We start from the raw sequence: 16,723 nt of genomic DNA on the forward strand, positions 1-16,723 counted from the left end.
TCCAACAATATGCTGTAACCAATCAGAATTCCTTGCTTTAATGCTCGCTGCTCCTTCTTAATAGAATATACTTTTTTACTTGGGTGATTCCTGATAAGATTTCAAGTCCTGGATCAAATTTTTACTTTAGCCATAAAGCCCTTCTTATTTCTCTCTGCTAAAGTAAACCAGTCCCTTACCTGTGTAGCTCTAATATAGCATTTATCCCACTGAATTGTAATTTTATTCCTTTATGTCTCTTTCTCCCATTTAGTAATAGGCAACTTTAGAATAAAGACCCTGATTTATTCATCTCTATCATTAGTGTCCAGCCAGTGTCTAATACATTATTGTTTAATAAATACTTGTTGAATGAATAAATGCTTTCCTAACATTTATAATGTCTAAGAAAGTGGCTCCTAAATCTGGATGCACATTAGTTATTTAAAGACCTTTTTAAAAACATACACTTCTATGCCTTAACCCAGTTGACCTACTTAAAACCTCGGGTAGGAACCAGGGAAGTTGTACCTCTAAAAAGCTTCCCATAGATGAATGGCGAAGGGTTTATGGAAGTACTTTGTACTATTTTAACAATGTTTTTTGTAAGTCTGAAGTTATTTCAAAATGAAAAGTTAAAAATCAAGTTGAAAGTCTGATCTGGAAGCAGTCATACTTTCAGATCCCTTCACTTTCTCCATACATCTCGGTAAAACAATGGAGATTTATTCTCTGAAAGGATAAAAAATAATTTCTACCTGGGAGCCCCAACGGTGATGGGGGTGGATGCCAAATTGAAAATAGGAAGATTAAGTGAAGTGAAATATAACTGACTAGATATTGCCACTTGGCCACCAAAATACTAGCAACAAGATCTCTAGTTAAGATACCAGAAGAGTTGTTTCTAGGGAATTTGACCACTCTAAGAGGAAAGACTTAAAGATATGGATTTGGGAAATTTTCCAAATGAATGGCCTAGTAGGATCCCATGGTGAAGTTTATATTTATAGTCAGTTACTAGGTTAATTAATTAAAAAATTAATTTTTTTTAAATGGCAAAACCACAATAACTTTTGTACCAATACTAGCTCAAATCAGCCATATACTAACATGGTCAGAGCTTCTCATTTTTTATTCCCCCCCAACTTTTTTTTTTTTTTGAGACAGAGTCTCGGTCTTCTCACCCGGCTGAAGTATAATGGCACGATCTCGGCTCACTGCAACCTCTGCCTCCCGTGTTCAAGCTGTTCTTTTGCCTCAGCCTCCCAAGTAGCTGGGATTACAGGTGCCCACCACCACACTCAGCCAATTTTTTTTGTATTTTTAGTAGAGATGGGGTTTCACCATTTTGGCCAGGCTGGTCTCGAACTCCTGACCTCAGGTGATCTGCCCGCCTCAGCCTCCCAAAGTGCTGGGATTAAAGGCATAAGCCACTGCACCCAGCCTATTTCCCTATTCTTAAACACGAGGGAAAAAAGATTGCCAGACATCTAAGGAACTTACTAGGATGAAAAAGAGACTATAAAGAAACAGAAGGGCTGGGCGCAGTGGCTCACATCTGTAATCCCAACACATTGAGAGGCTGAGGTGGGTGGATCATAAGGTCAGGAGTTCATGACCAGCCTGGCCAACATAGTGAAACCCCATCTCTACTAAAAATACAAAAATTAGCTGGGCATGGTAGCACACGCCTGTAGTCTCAGTTACTCAGGAAACCGAGGCAGGAGAACCACTTGAACCCGGGAGGCGGAGGTTGTGGTGAGCTGAGATCACGCCACTGCATTCCAGCCTGGGCAACAGAGCAAGACTCTGTCTCAAAAAAAAAAAAAAAAAAAAAAAAAGGAAATAGAAGGCTGGGTCCAGTAGGTCATTCCTGAAATCCCAGCACTTTGGGAGGCTGAGACGGGGAGGATTGCTTGAGCTCACGTGTTTAAGAGCAGCCTGGGCAACATATTGAGACCCCGTTGCTACAATTTTTTTTCTTTTTTTTTTAGTTAGCAGGACATGGTGGTAGTCCTAGCTACTCAGGAGGCTGAGGCAGGAGAAGCACTTGAGCTCAGGAGAAGCACCTGAGCTCAGGGGTTCTAGGCAGCAGGCTGCAGTAAGCCATGATCACGCCACTACACACCAGCCTGGGCAACAAAGGAAGACCCTGTCTTAACAAAAAAAGAAAAAGAAAGAAAAATATGCAGAGCTAAAGCATATTTGGCTTTGGGGGAAAAAATGTATATGTATTCCTGATAAAGTCGGCTATATAAAAAACTAAAACATACAGCAAAAACAAATAAATACCAGAATGCCATATCACTCTTTATACCCATTAAGATGACTACAATCAAAAAGATGGAAAATAAGTGTGAGAATGTAGAGAAACTGGTATCCTCATACACTGTTGTAGAAACGTAACATGTAGAAACGTACATCCACTCTGGAAAGAAGCATGACAGTTCCTCAAGAAGTTAAGTGTTGAATTACCGTATGACCTAGCAATTCTATTCCTAAGTATATACTAAAAAGAACTGAACATGTACATTCACACAAAAATTTGTGAATGCATGTTCAAAACAGCTGTTGTGGTCTAAATTCATGTTGAAACTTAATCTTCAATATGGTGGTATTAACAGGGGAGGCCTTTGCAGCTGGGCGAGGTGGCTCACGCCTGTAATCCCAGCACTTTGGGAGGCCGAGGCACGTGGATCACCTGAGATCAGGAGTTCAAGACCAGCCTGGCCAACACAGTGAAACCCTGTCTCTAAAAAAAAAAAAAAAAAAAAAAAAAATTAGCCAGGCATGGTGTTGCGCGCCTGTAATACCAACTATTCAAGTGGCTGAGGCAGGAGAATCACTTGAACCCAGGAGGCAGAGGGTGCAGTGAGCCGAGATCATGACACGGCACTCCAGCCTGAGTGACAGAGCTAGACTCTGTCAAAAAAAAAAAAAAAAAAAGAGATGGGGCCTTTGGGAAATGATTAGGTCATGACAGCTCTGCCCTCCTGAATTTGATTAGCTAGAAGGTGCCATCTATGAGGCAGAGACTATGAGCCCTTACTAGACACTGAGTCTGCTGGCACTTTAAGCTTGTACTTTCCAATCTGCAGAACTGTGAGCAATACATTTCTATTGTTTATATATCACCCAGTCTAAGGTATTTTGTTATAGCAGCCCAAATAGACTAAAGAGAGCAGAGTTATTTATAATAGCCAAAAAAGAAAAAATAGAAATAACTCGAATGTCCACCCACTGATGAATGGATAAATAAAATGTGGTATATCTACACAATGAAATATTATTTAATTATAAAAAGAAAGTACTGATACATGCTACCACAGAAACAAACCTTGTAAACATGCTAAGTGAAAGAAGCCATACACAAAAGGCAACATATTGTATGGATCCACTCATGTAAAATGTCTAGTAATAAAAACCACTCAATTGTATGCTTTAAAGGGGTAAATTTTATTTTTAATTTTTATTTTTTTGAGACAGGGGCTCACTCTGTCGCCAGGCTTGAGTGCAGTGGCGCAATCTCGGCTCACTGCAATCTCCACCTCCCAGGTTCAAGTGATTCTCCTGCCTCAGCCTCCCGAGTTGCTGGGACTACATGCACCCAACACCATGCCCGGCTAATTTTGTTGTATTTTTAGTAGAGATGGGGTTTCACCATGTTGGTCAGGATGGTCTCAATCTATTGACCTTGTGATCCACCCACCTTGGCCTCCCAAAGTGCTGGGATTACAGGCGTGAGCCACCACGCCTGGCCCTTTTTTTTTTTTTTTTTTTTTTTTTTTTGAGACAGAGTCTCACTCTGTCACCCAGGTTGAAGTGCAGAGGTGCAATCTTGGCTCACTGCAACCTCTGCCTCCCGGATTCAAGTGATTCTCCTGCCTCAGCTACCCAGTAGCTGGGATTACAGGCATGCGCCACCACACCTGGCTAATTTTTGTATTTTTAGTAGAGACAGGGTCTCACCATGTTCACTAAGCTGGCCTCAAACTCCTGGCCTCCAGTAATCCACCTGCCTCAGCTTCCCCAAGCGCTGGGATTACAGGCATGAGCCACCGCGCCTGGCTCCCTGAAGGGGTAAATTTTATGGTATGTGAATTATATCTCCATTCAAAAAATAAATGTAAAGTCAATAATTAACTGAAAACATGCAACATGAAAAACCAGTGTCAATTCCTCAATATTCAAAGAACTATTGCAAGTCACTAAGAAAAAAAAAAATACACAGCTCAATAAGAAAAATGGGGCTGGGCACAGTGCCTCACATCTATAATCCCAGCACTTTGGGAGATCGAGGTAGGAGGACTGCTTGAGCCCAGGAATTTGAGACCAGCCTGGGCAATACAGTAAAACAAACCTCTCCCACTAATCGTCCAAAAAAAAAAAAAAAAAAGGACACAGGGCATGAATACGCAGTTCACAGGTAAAGAAAAACAATAATGAATAACAATGTGACACCAGTTTTTAACTATCAGATTAGTCAAGATTAAAAACTTTGAAAATAGTATTGGCAGTTAGGAGGAGGAAAAACTCTCAAACTACTAGTAGGACATTCAATTGGTATAGTTGTTTTGGAAAGGGTAATTTGACAATATCTACTCAAACTAAAAGAGCAGACATTCTTTTTTTTTTTTTGGAGATGGAGTCTTGCTCTGTCACCCAGGCTGAAGTGCAGTGGCGCGATCTCGGCTCACTGCAACCTCCACCTCCAGGGTTCAAGCGATTCTCCTACCTCAGCCTCCCAAGTAGCTGAGATTACAGGCACCTGCCACCACGCCCAGCTAACTTTTGTATTTTTAGTAGAGACGAGTTCCACCATGTTGGCCAGGCTGGTCTCGAACACCTGACCTCATGATCCGCCCACCTCGGCGTCCCAAAGTGCTGGGATTACAAGCATGATCCACTGTGCCCGGCCACAGATATTCTTTAGCATAACGATTTCACTGCTAGGAATTTATCCTACAGATACTTTTTGTGCTCTCACACAAATATATGTACAAAAAAATGTGTTCCCAGCAATGTTGTTTATAATAGCAAAAAATTGAAAACAATCTAAATTTACTCAATAAGAGATTGGCTAAAAATTGATGGTACATAAATAAAACGGAATAATAACTCATCATTAAAAAGAATAAGATATCTATGTGCTGCTAGAGAAAGAAATACAATTTTTTTTTTTTTTAGGAGATGGGGTCTCGCTTCGTTGCCCAGGTTGGAGTGCAGTGGTGCAATCATAGCTTACTGCAGCCTCAAACTCCTGGGCTTGATCCTCCAACCTCAGCCTCCAGAGTACCTAGGACCATAGGCATGTACCACCACACTCAGTTTCTTTTTTAAAGAGATTGGGTCTTGCAATACTGTCCAGGCTGTTCTTGAAGTCCTGGCCTCAAGTGATCCTCCGACCTCAATCTATGCACTAGGATTATAGGCATGAGCCACTGTGTCCAGCCCAAGATTTATTCTTTAAAAAGCTAGGCTGGAAAGCTGAGGCAGGAAAATCGCTTGAACTAGGGAGGTGAAGGTTGCAGTGAGCTGAGATCGCGCCATTGCACTCCAGCCTGGGTGACAGAGCAAGACTCCGTCTCAAAAAAAAAAAAAAAGAAAAAAAAAAAAAGTCTGGGCATGTACACCTGTAATCCGAGCACTTTGGGAGGCCGAGGCGGGTGAATCACAAGGTCAGGGGTTCGAGACCAGCCCGACCGAAATGGTAAAACCCCATCTCTACTAAAAATACAAAAATTCGCTGGGCATGGTGGCGTGCGCCTGTAATCCCAGCTACTCAGGAGACTGAGGCAGGAGAATCGCTTGAACTTGGGAGGCGGAGGTTGCAGTGAGCAGCGATCATGCCACGGCACCCCAGCCTGGGCGACAGAGCAAGACTCCGTCTCAAAGAAAAAAAAAAAAGTGAAAACTTACCAACTTGGCAGGTTGGCTGAATTGCATGCAGTTTGCTGCTATATTTGTTTTGTTTTTGTTGTTGTTGTTGTTGTTGTTGTTGTTTTTGAGATGGAATTTCACTCTTGTTGCCCAGGCTGCAGTACAGTGGTATGATCTCAGTTCACTGCAACCTCTGCCTCCTGGGTTCAAGTGATTCTCCTGCCTCAGCCTCCCGAGTAGCTAGGATTACAGGTGCCCACCATCATGCCCGGCAAATTTTTTTGTAATTTTAGTGAGACAGGGTTTCACCATGTTGGTCAGGCTGGTCTCAAACTCCTCACCTCAGGTGATCCACCCACCTCAGCCTCCCAAAGTGCTGGGATTATAGGCATGAGCCACCATGCCTGACATGTTTGGGTTTTTATCAGCTCATGAGTGGTGGCCAGTGGCCTGGCCATGTGATCAAGCAGAAACGTAATATAAAACTGGCCTATTAAAGGGGTGTCTGTATGGGAAAAAACAGACATATGGAAACCACTATGGGAATTTGAAGACTGCATAAGTAGGATATGTCAATGCACATCAGGAGAACCTCCTTCTAGAATCAGGTGACTGGCATCTATGGGCAAATATCCCTGTGTCGTCACCTGGTGTGATCACTTGGGTCCGTGAAATGAGTGGACATGGTGGTACTGCAGCAATGCAGAGATGGGTTGAATTTAGACATATTCTTTTTGTACCTTCTGAGGCATAAAATGCCAATAACACAGACAAAGACTGCAGATGGCTATGGGGCACATTCCTCTAGGGGAAGGCCCTGCACATAGCTGGCAAGCTGAACAGATGCCAGCAGTCTCTGGAGGTCACAAATGGGTCCTGACAGGAACAGACACTCTGCATTAGGTTTTGCTTATCAGACTGTGGATCAAATGCTCAGAGTACTGTAAGAGGACCAGAAGATACTGTACCCATATGGACTGCTTAGTTACATTTTTGGAGCAAGAAACACACTTTAAAGACCAAAAGTCCAACAATGGGCAAAGAGACATCCTCAGGGTAATGGAACAAGCAATTGCGTGGAATGAAAGCAATTGAAAAAGAAAATAATTGGAACAATCAAATGAGATATTTTTGGTCTAAAAGGCGGGGGTGAGATACAGGCATGAAGGGCTGGCTTATGGGCCTTCATGACTGTGTACTTAACCTGAGCGGGGCCAAGGGAGGGCCAATTATCACTGGAGAGATTCCTCTGTTTTTCTGGGGGATGTGGGAGGAGGCAGTGGAGAGATGATGCTGGGATAGTCATCATCACTATTCTGTTCTTCTCATAGTGACAGAAGGTGGTGGTATTACTATACTTTTTTCCCTTCTTTTCCACATTACCTCAACATTTTTTTTCCCCCACCTAAAGCAGTGGTTGCAGTACCAGTGCTGCAACTGTGGGTGCAAGGAGCAGAGATGATTCCTAAGCAAAAAAACTGGAACTACACCTTCAGATCTTTATGTCAGAATTCCTAAAGGCCTGATGGACTAGGCTGTACCTTCATTCCAGCTGGCAAAATTAGGATTGACAGAGAATGTATATTTATCGCCTAGTTGTGATAGCATATTAATTCTTTATATAAATCTACCCTACATCCTTGGGAGTGAATTGATGGGGAGGCACTTGCTAGTCAGTTTTGCTGCCAGAAATAGAGACCAACACGATGGCCAAACCTAACCTCTCTCCAAGGGAGGAGAGTTTGAGTATAAATGAAGAGAGAGAGAAATAGTAGCTGAGATTTTTTATTTTTTATTTTATTATTTTTATTTATTTATTTATCTTTTTTTTTTCTGAGACAGAGTTTCACTCTGTCGCCAAGGCTGGAGTGCAATGGCGTGATCTCAGCTCACTGCAACCTCTGCCTCCCAGGTTCAAGCGATTCTCCTGCCTCAGCCTCCTGAGTAGCTGGGACTACAGGCATGCGCCACCATGCCCGGCTAACTTTTGTATTTTCAGTAGAGACAGGGTTTCACCATCTGGTCTCAAACTCCTGACCTCGTGATCCACCTGCCTCAGCCTCCCAAAGTGCTGGGATTACAGGGGTGAGCCACTGCACTCAACTATTTTTTTTTTTTTTTTTTTTTTGAGATGGAGTCTCACTCTGTCACCCAGGTTGGAGTGCAATGGCGTGATCTCAGCTCCCTGCAACCTCTGCCTCCTGGGTTCAGGCGATTCTCCCTGCCTCAGCCTCTCGAGTAGCTGGGATTACAGGCGCCCACCACCGCACCTGGTTAATTTTTTTTTTTTTTGTATTTTTAGTAGAGATGAGGTTTCGCTATGTTGGCCAGGCTGGTTTTGAACTCCTGACCTCAGGTGATCCACCCACCTTGGCCTCCCAAAGTGCTGGGATTACAGGCATGAGCCACTGTGCCCGACTGAGATTTTTTAAAATGAATAAATGAGTTGTGCAATGTGGGAAATATATTAGCACCCTGGAAGAGGCTCAGAGCAAGAGATGATACTATTAGCTCAATTATACTAGCTGCCTGAAAGAGTAAAAGTCTAAGTTTGTGACACCGCTCCTGCTTTTAGAACTTAATAAGGTTGAACAGAAGTCTGTAAACTTGAGTGACTTCTCTCTGGGAGATATTTTGGTCATATATGATGATGAACTGGGGTAACTGTTAATGACTGACTGGTACTCTATGAATGTGCCAGTATCTTTGGCTCTTATTTTTCAGGTTTCATTTACTGCCATCCTGTGACATGGTATAATATTGGCATTGTTGGTAAGGTTATAATATCGGTCATATGTATTGGAAATTGAATTGAAGCCTCCTTCGAATGAATACTAACAGAACATGACTTGCCTGAGGAGGAAGTAGATTTAGCTAATCAATAGCTAATTTCTACCACAAATAGTTCTGCACAAGTTTACCATGAGGTAGGTCAAGAAGAGAGGTGAGGTAATCATATTTGTGCAAAAATATGAAAATATATGCAAACATTAAAGGACGAATTATTTATTTAAATCTATCTGTAACCTACACTGGTTCCTCCAAATGTTAGGCATATTCATAATGATAGTATCTGTCATATAAATGCTATACTAAATGTAAATGCCCAGATAAACAAGATCATTTTTGAGCCTTGGCCAAAGACCAGGAGACAGCCTATATAATAAATATAGGTGTTTCTCAACCTATGATGGAATTGCATACCAATAAACCCATTGTAAATCGAGAATATCATAAGTAAAAAATGCATTTAATACATCTACCCTACTGAACATCATAGCATAGTCCAGCCTACCTTAAATGTGCTCAGAACACTTACATTAGCCCTACAGTTGGGCAAAAATCATCTAACACAAAGCCTATTTTATATTTATCATAAAATTGAGTATCTCATGTAATTTACTGACCACTGTACTGAAAGTAAAAATGAGAAGGGTTGCATAGCTACTTGAAGTACAGTTTCTACTGAATGCATATTGCTTTCATACCATTGTAAAGTTGAAAAACCTTAAGCTGAACCATAATAATTCATGGACCATCTATAAACTGGCCTTCCCCAAAGAGAGTCTGGCATTTGCTCCTAAGAAGTTAATCTGTGTCATATCTGATAAAGAGTCTTTGTTTAGGGCAGGGACTGGTAACACCATAACTTAGGGCTGGACTGACCACATCTGACTTTCTTAGGTAGGAGTTGGCCATGACAGAAAGAACTACCATGTCGATTTAAGGTGGTAGCTCTGGGTCATACTGCATCAGTCCACATGGAGGCTGAGATCAACAGTGGGCAATCAACCTAATCAATCATGCCTACATAATGATGCTTCAATAAAAAAACTCTGGAAACCAGAGCTTAAATGAGCCTCCCCTATTACCAGTACTTTGTGTTTACTGTCATACACTGATGCCAGGAGGTTGTAATGTATCCTGACTTCAGGGGAAAGGACAATAGATGCTTTGTGTTTTAAACACTTTATATTCTACTACATATGTCTCTTTTGGCTGATTTTAATCTGTATTCTTTCCTTGTAATAAACCATAACTGTGAGTATAATGGCTTTCAGTGAATTCTGTGAGTCCTTCTAGCAAATTATCAAACAAGAGTTTAGTTTTGGGAACTCCCAAAACTTTCAATTTAGTCACAAGTGAGGGCAATTTTGGAACCTGTCCCTGAAACTCTGTCTAACTTCAGGAACGAATCCCATTCTACAACCAAGAAAGCAAGGTATACAGAGTAGGTAAACTGCCTGAGGGAAAAATTTCTAAATTGCAGTACTAGAATATGAATCCTGATTTGACTGACTGCACGTTCACTTTTTAAACTGCTTTATACAAGATGACAATAACATAATACCAAATGTTAGAAAATGGGTATTTCATGACTATGATGTATTTACCTTTTGGACTCTTCTCATACCAAACTTGAACTGAAGTAATTATAGTTAACTACTAAGCATAAGTTAACAATTGTTAGCTGAGTGCAGTGGTGCATGCCTGTAATCCCAGCTACTCACGAATCTAAGGTGGGAGGATCATGTTGAGGCCATGAGATCAAGACCAGCCTGGGCAACATAACTAGACTCTGTCTCTAAATATATAAATAAACGGGCCAGGTGCAGTGGCTCATGCCTATAATCTCAGCACTTTGTGAGGCTGAGGCAGGAGAAGTGCTTGAGGCTAGGAGTTCAAGACCAGCCTGGGCAACATAGCAAGACCTTTCTCTACAAAAAATTAAAAAAAAAAAAAATTGGCCAGGCATGGTGGTGCATACCCGTAGTCCTAGCTACTTGGAAAGCTGAGGTGGGAAAAATCACTTAAGCCTGGGAGGTCCAGGCTGCAGTAAGCCATGTTTGTGCCACTACACTCCAGCCTAGGTGACAGAGTGAGACTCTGTCATTCATTCATTCATATATTCATGCATACATACACACAAGTTGGTACTATATACAGTTTTGACCATTACCGGTTCTGTGCCGTGAATGTTTCCCTCTGAGGATGAAGATCACTATAAACAACTCTGATGAGATCATGCTGACACAATGCCCCTTCTGTCAAAGCCATGGATCCAATTGTTGAAGGCTACAAAAATAAGGTACAGTATGAGACAATGTTTCTACCATGAAGTAAAAATCTGTATCATGTAATAATATTTAATTTTCTTTTCCACAAAAGGCAGTTTTAGATCATTTATTCTTCTCATTCTTCACAGAAAACATTCAGAATCTTTCAATTCTCAATTATATAAATTATATAGCTTCTTTTGGAAATTGTCTGTAAAATATAAAACTAAAAATATTTTTAAAAGGTTATGTAATAAATCTATATTTAAAGGAGTAAGAAAAGTTGCTGAAAAAACTAAAGGTTAAAAATACATCCATTTTGATGTCTATATTCCAGAACAGAGTACAACTGCTTGTAACTATACAAACAATATTAAATACTATAATCAAGTATCTATCTTTTCTTTTGAAACACAGTCTCGCTCTGTCGCCCAGGATGGAGTGCAGTAACACGATCTTGGCTCACTGAAACCTCCGCCTTTTGGGTTCCAGCGATTCCTGTGCCTTAGACACCCAAGTAGCTGGGATTACAGGTACCCTCTACCATGTCCAGCTAATTTTTGTACTATCGGTAGAGATAGGGTTTTGCCATGTTGTTGGCCAGGCTGGTCTCAAACTTCTGACCTCAAGTGATCCACCCACCTCAGCCTCCCAAAGTGCTAGAATTACAAGCATGAGCCACCATACCCAGCCCAGATGTCTCTTTAATACTAACATCATTGAGTTCGTGTTTCTAAAGTTAGAAGAACGATCCAGGCAGGGCACGGTGGCTCACGCCTGTAATCCCAGCATCTGGGAGGCCGAGGTGGGCGGATCAAGAGGTCAGGAGATCAAGACCATCAAGGCTAACATGGTGAAACCCAATCTCTACTAAAAATACAAAAAAATTAGCCGGGCTTGTGGCACGCGCCTATAGTCCCAGCTACTCGGGAGGCTGAGGCAGGAGAATCGCTTGAACCCAGGAGGCAGAGGTGGCAGTGAGCTGAGATCGCGCCACTGCACTCCATCCTGGGTGACAGAGCGAGACTCTGTCTCAAAATAAATAAATAAATAAATAAAAAAGAGAAGAACCATCCATTCATTAATACTTTACTACTCTCCATTTTACTTTATAACATGATACACAGAACTTAATTAAAATCTATTACTCAGAAATACATTGTGCTAAAATGATTCCTGGCTAAATGGGAGACATTCTATTTTAAACACAAAGTCCCAGGGAATTAATTAAGCAAATTAATAGTGCAAAGAGCTATGAGATGGTCAGGATACTGTGTGTTGACAGGAAAATAGAATATAATTTTTAGACTACTAGTAAAGTTTCTCTAAATGTTATCCTCACAACTTAGTGTAGCAACAATAAAGGCCACTGCAGATCAGAAGTTTGATTCATAACAGTTTCTTATTGGATCTTACTTAAAGACAGAAAGCAGAAAAAGTTCAGCTCAACAGGCATCATTTACCTACATGATTATCAGTGTTCTCAAATTCTTCAACCAAATAAATATAAGCTAAAAAGTATAATGTACTGAACACTTAGAATGCAGCAATTAGATTCCTTTAAACTGAAATATAACAGTGTCAACATTCTTTTAAGCAGTTATTTTCCTAGAATAATAAAGAATAACAAAAACAAATCAATCTAAGGTGATTTCTAAGTAGTATAGAAGACTTTAAAAATTAAAGAATATTTTTAAGGCTTACGATTTTAAAAATTAAAAATACAAATATAAAAAAATTAATGAATTTTTTAAAAATTCATAAAAGATTAATGAAAGTAAAAAATGATACTGGTAGATCCGGATGCGGTGGCTCACGCCTATACTCCCAGCACTTTGGGAGGCCGAGGTGGGTGGATCACAAGGTCAGGTGTTCGAGATAAGCCTGGCCAACAAGGTGAAATCCCATCTCTACTAAAAATAAAAAAATTAATGGGCATGGTGGTGTGTGTCTGCAGTCCCTGCTACTGGGGAGGCCAAGGCAGGAGAACTGCTTGAACCCAGGAGGCAGAGGTTGCAGTGAGCCAAGACTGCACCACTGCACTCCAGCCTGAGGGACAGTGCAAGAGTTTGTCTTCAAAAAAAAAAAAAAAAGATACAGAAGAATAAAAAAACAAAAAGAACTAGATAAAATGTTTCGTTATTTTCTGCCTCTCTTGTCACAGTTCAGTCTTGTAATAACAAACATCCACTTTTTATTTGTTTGTTTTTTGAGAAAGAGTCTCGCTCTGTAACCCAGGCTGGAGTGCAGTAGTGCAATCTTGGCTCACTGCAAGCTCTGTCTCCCGGGTTCACGCCATTCTCCCGCCTCAGCCTCCGGAGTAGCTGGGACTACAAGCCCCCGCCACCACGCCCGGCTAATCTTTTGTGTTTTTAGTAGAGATGGGGTTTCACCATGTTAGCCAGGATGGTCTCAATCTCCTGACCTCGTGATCCTCCCGCCCTGGCCTCCCAAAGTGCTGGGATTACAGGCGTGAGCCACTGCACCCAGCACATCCACTTTTAAGAAGTAAATCAGTAAAGATATTTTAGGAATATTTATCTCTGATAAGAAACTGACTTTTTGATTTGTTACTCAATATAATTTAAAATAATTCCACCTTTCCAATGTTACTTACTTCATGGTATATTGAAGGCTTGGATAAGGAGGGGATAGTGAAAGACAGAACTTTATTGTTCCCATCTTTATCAGCAATTTCCTATAGTCAAAAAATATACAAAGATAATGAAATAATCACAGATCTACAAGAAATAATAATTACTTTCTTAATTTACAGACTATATGATTGGCAGTAGGAAGATTTTTCAGAAATAGTAATGGATAAAAATATTACCACCCTAGTTTATATTTTCTAACTTATTAGCAAATTTGTACACTTTGGTAGTAGAGTTATAATCCACAAAATCCACAGAGAGATAGATATTGAGTACAATTCTATACTAAATCAAATACAATATGACAGCAAAGACATGAGGCAGGAAAACAAATGAATTTGATGTTAAATTTACATACAGAATGGGAAGATTACAAGTGATTAGATCTTTTAGTAAAAACACGGCTATGCTAAACAGATTAAAATGAAAAGTCTTAACCAAGAGATCCACACTTACGAAAACAAGAAAAACATTAATTTAATACAGAATGAATTTTTTCCAGCTTTACTGAGGTATAATTGACAAATGAACATTATATATTTGTGGCATAAAACATGATGTTTTGATATATGTATACACTGTGAAATGATTAAAATAATCAAGCTAATTAACAAACACAACACCTCAGTTATCCTTTTTTAAAAAATGGTGAGAACATTTATGAATGAATCTTGAATAAAAGATTCTTATAATCATTTAGCAATAAACGAATGACCTGAAATAAGCCACAATTAATAATTATATTGGGCCAGGTGTGGTGGCTCAGGCCTGTAATCCCATCACTTTGGGAGGCCAAGGCAGTCAGATCGCTTGAGCTCAGGAGTTCAAGACCAAAAAGATACAAAAAAATACAAAAAAATATTTTTTCTACAAAAAAATACAAAAATTAGCTGGGCATGGTATTGCAGGCCTGTAGTCCCAGCTATTCAGGAGGCTGAGGTGGGAGGATCCCCTGAGCCTGGGAGGTGGAGGTTGCAGTGAGCTGAGATCACCCAATGCACTCCAGCATGAGTGACAGCATGACACCCTGTCTCAAAAATAAACAAACAAACAAAATGATTATTAGTCTAAGTCATTAAAAATAAATTCATATTTAGGTAATTTTTACTAAGCTACAAGAAAGTTCTTGTGATTTTATTAAAAACACTTTCTTTTCATAAAAAAGACAATGGACAATGGTATCCTTCATTTCTCCATCTCTGGCACCTCCAATATTCCTGTTATAAATAAATATGTGTGGCCAGGCGCGGTGGCTCACGCCTGTAATCCCAGCACTTTGGGAGGCAGAGGCGGGCGGATCACCTAAGGTCAGGAGTTCAAGACCAGCCTGGCCAACATGGTGAAACCCCGTCTCTACTAAAAATACAAAAATTAGCCAGGCACGGTGGCAGGCACCTGTAATCCCAGTTACTCAGGAGGCTGAGGCAGGAGAATCGTTTGAACCCGGGAGGCAGAGGTTGCAGTGAGCCGAGATCACGCCATTGCACTCTAGCCTGGGGGACAAGAGTGAGATGTCGTCTCAAAAAAAAAAAATATATATATACACACACACACACACACATACACACACACACACACACACACACACATATATATGCCTACAGACAACGACAATCAGAGGAGTGAAAACTGCAGCAATCCTTTTCTCCACTGTCTTATTTTTGTCTATTTCCCTTACAACTCATATTAGCATACATCACTGGCATAAAATCCATAGAGAGAAGACTGCCCTTACTAGACCTACATGGCAGTAGTCAGAGACTGAGTAGTTGCATGGCCTAAAAAGAAGAAACATCAGGCTGGGCACAGTGGCTCATGCCTGTAATCCCAGCACTTTGGGAGGCCGAGGCGGGTAGTATCACTTGAGGTCAGGAGTTCAAGACTAGCCTGGCCAACAAAGCAAAACCCAATCTCTACTAAAAATACAAAAATTAGCTGGGCATGGTGGCACATGCCTATAATCCCAGCTACCTGGGAGGCTGAGGCAGGAGAATCACTTGAACCCCAGAGGCAAACGTTGCAGAGAGCTGAGACTGCCAGTGCACTTCAGCCTAGGCGACAGCTGAGACTGTGCCACTGCACTCCATTTCAAAAAAAAAAAGAAGAAACAATAACAGCAGCAATAATCCTCATCACCAAACACAAACCCCAAAGAACTTCTGTATAGGACTCATTTCTGAGTTTATGATGTCACATAAGAGTACCAATTACATGTGAATGACCATACCTCTAATTACGGTAGGAAAATAGGTCTGAAAAGTTCCTTGAGGATATAACTTCTTTGTAGTCAAACCAGGTCCCACCACATTTGGGCCGCTGTGCTTCAGAGAAAGTCTATGCTAAGATGAATGGGCCTGATTTAAGTTAGACAAAAATGTTTTAATTTTATTCTTAAATTTCAAATTAAGCCTAATACTTTTGATTTATCTTTGCAGGTATTTGTGAAAAGGATATGCTAAATTTTGTTTAAGGGAAATATAAAACTTCCCCTGGGGCTATTTGAAACAAAGAAGTGCTGGGGAGGGAAAGAAGGAAAAACAGAAAAGAATATATGGACGACTCCCAGTGGGATTAAGAAAAACTGAGAACCACAGAAAAGGAAGAATACAGACATCAAGGGAATTAAAAGGAGTGCAAAGCCTAGCATTACACTTCTGACATATAGCTGAGCAAAAAATTTTTCTATAGTATACTAATTTTGCATTGTCAAGCAGCACCAACAAGTTATGTCAACAATTTGTCCAACATGACACTCTGCAAAATGTTTCATGTGTCTCATTATTGAATTTTATTACACTAAACACATTAATGAAAATGATAGCTTAATGCTAAGCGTAGTCTAAAACACCAAGTTCCATCATTAAATCAACAAACATTTACTAAGTATCTGCTGGTAAGCACTATAGGAAACACAGTGGTAAATAAAACAGACTTCCTACTTGAAAAGAAAAAACAATCAGGCAAGTTAGAAAAGTAGAGAATTTTATTCCTAGATCAATTTTCATTGTTTTTAAATTTTAATTTTGATGGTAATTTTGATGAACATTTATAAACACCTTAGGCAACATAATGAATTCTTCAAGTTGTTTTTAATCCTACTAACAATGTTTTCTTTTTTACAGATGAGGCAACTGAAGTCAAGATATTAAGTAA

At 40.3% G+C, this 16,723-nt stretch overlaps 1 protein-coding gene across 4 annotated transcripts in view; it reads right to left on the reverse strand.

Moving 5' to 3' along the window:
• The window catches only part of HYCC2 (hyccin PI4KA lipid kinase complex subunit 2), an 80,870-nt gene that overhangs the window by 21,114 nt on the left and 43,033 nt on the right, over positions 1-16,723 (reverse strand). For all 4 annotated transcript variants that reach the window (XM_038001768.2, XM_007965820.3, XM_007965814.3 and 1 more), the window contains 2 exons: positions 13,534-13,614; positions 10,820-10,935 (listed from right to left, as the gene is read on the reverse strand). In XM_038001768.2, the coding sequence (XP_037857696.1) occupies positions 10,820-10,935; positions 13,534-13,614 (197 nt within the window). The remainder of the gene's footprint in view (positions 1-10,819; positions 10,936-13,533; positions 13,615-16,723) is intronic.

This window comes from Chlorocebus sabaeus, chromosome 10 (assembly GCF_047675955.1).
Source record: "Chlorocebus sabaeus isolate Y175 chromosome 10, mChlSab1.0.hap1, whole genome shotgun sequence".
Taxonomy (NCBI): domain Eukaryota; kingdom Metazoa; phylum Chordata; class Mammalia; order Primates; family Cercopithecidae; genus Chlorocebus; species Chlorocebus sabaeus.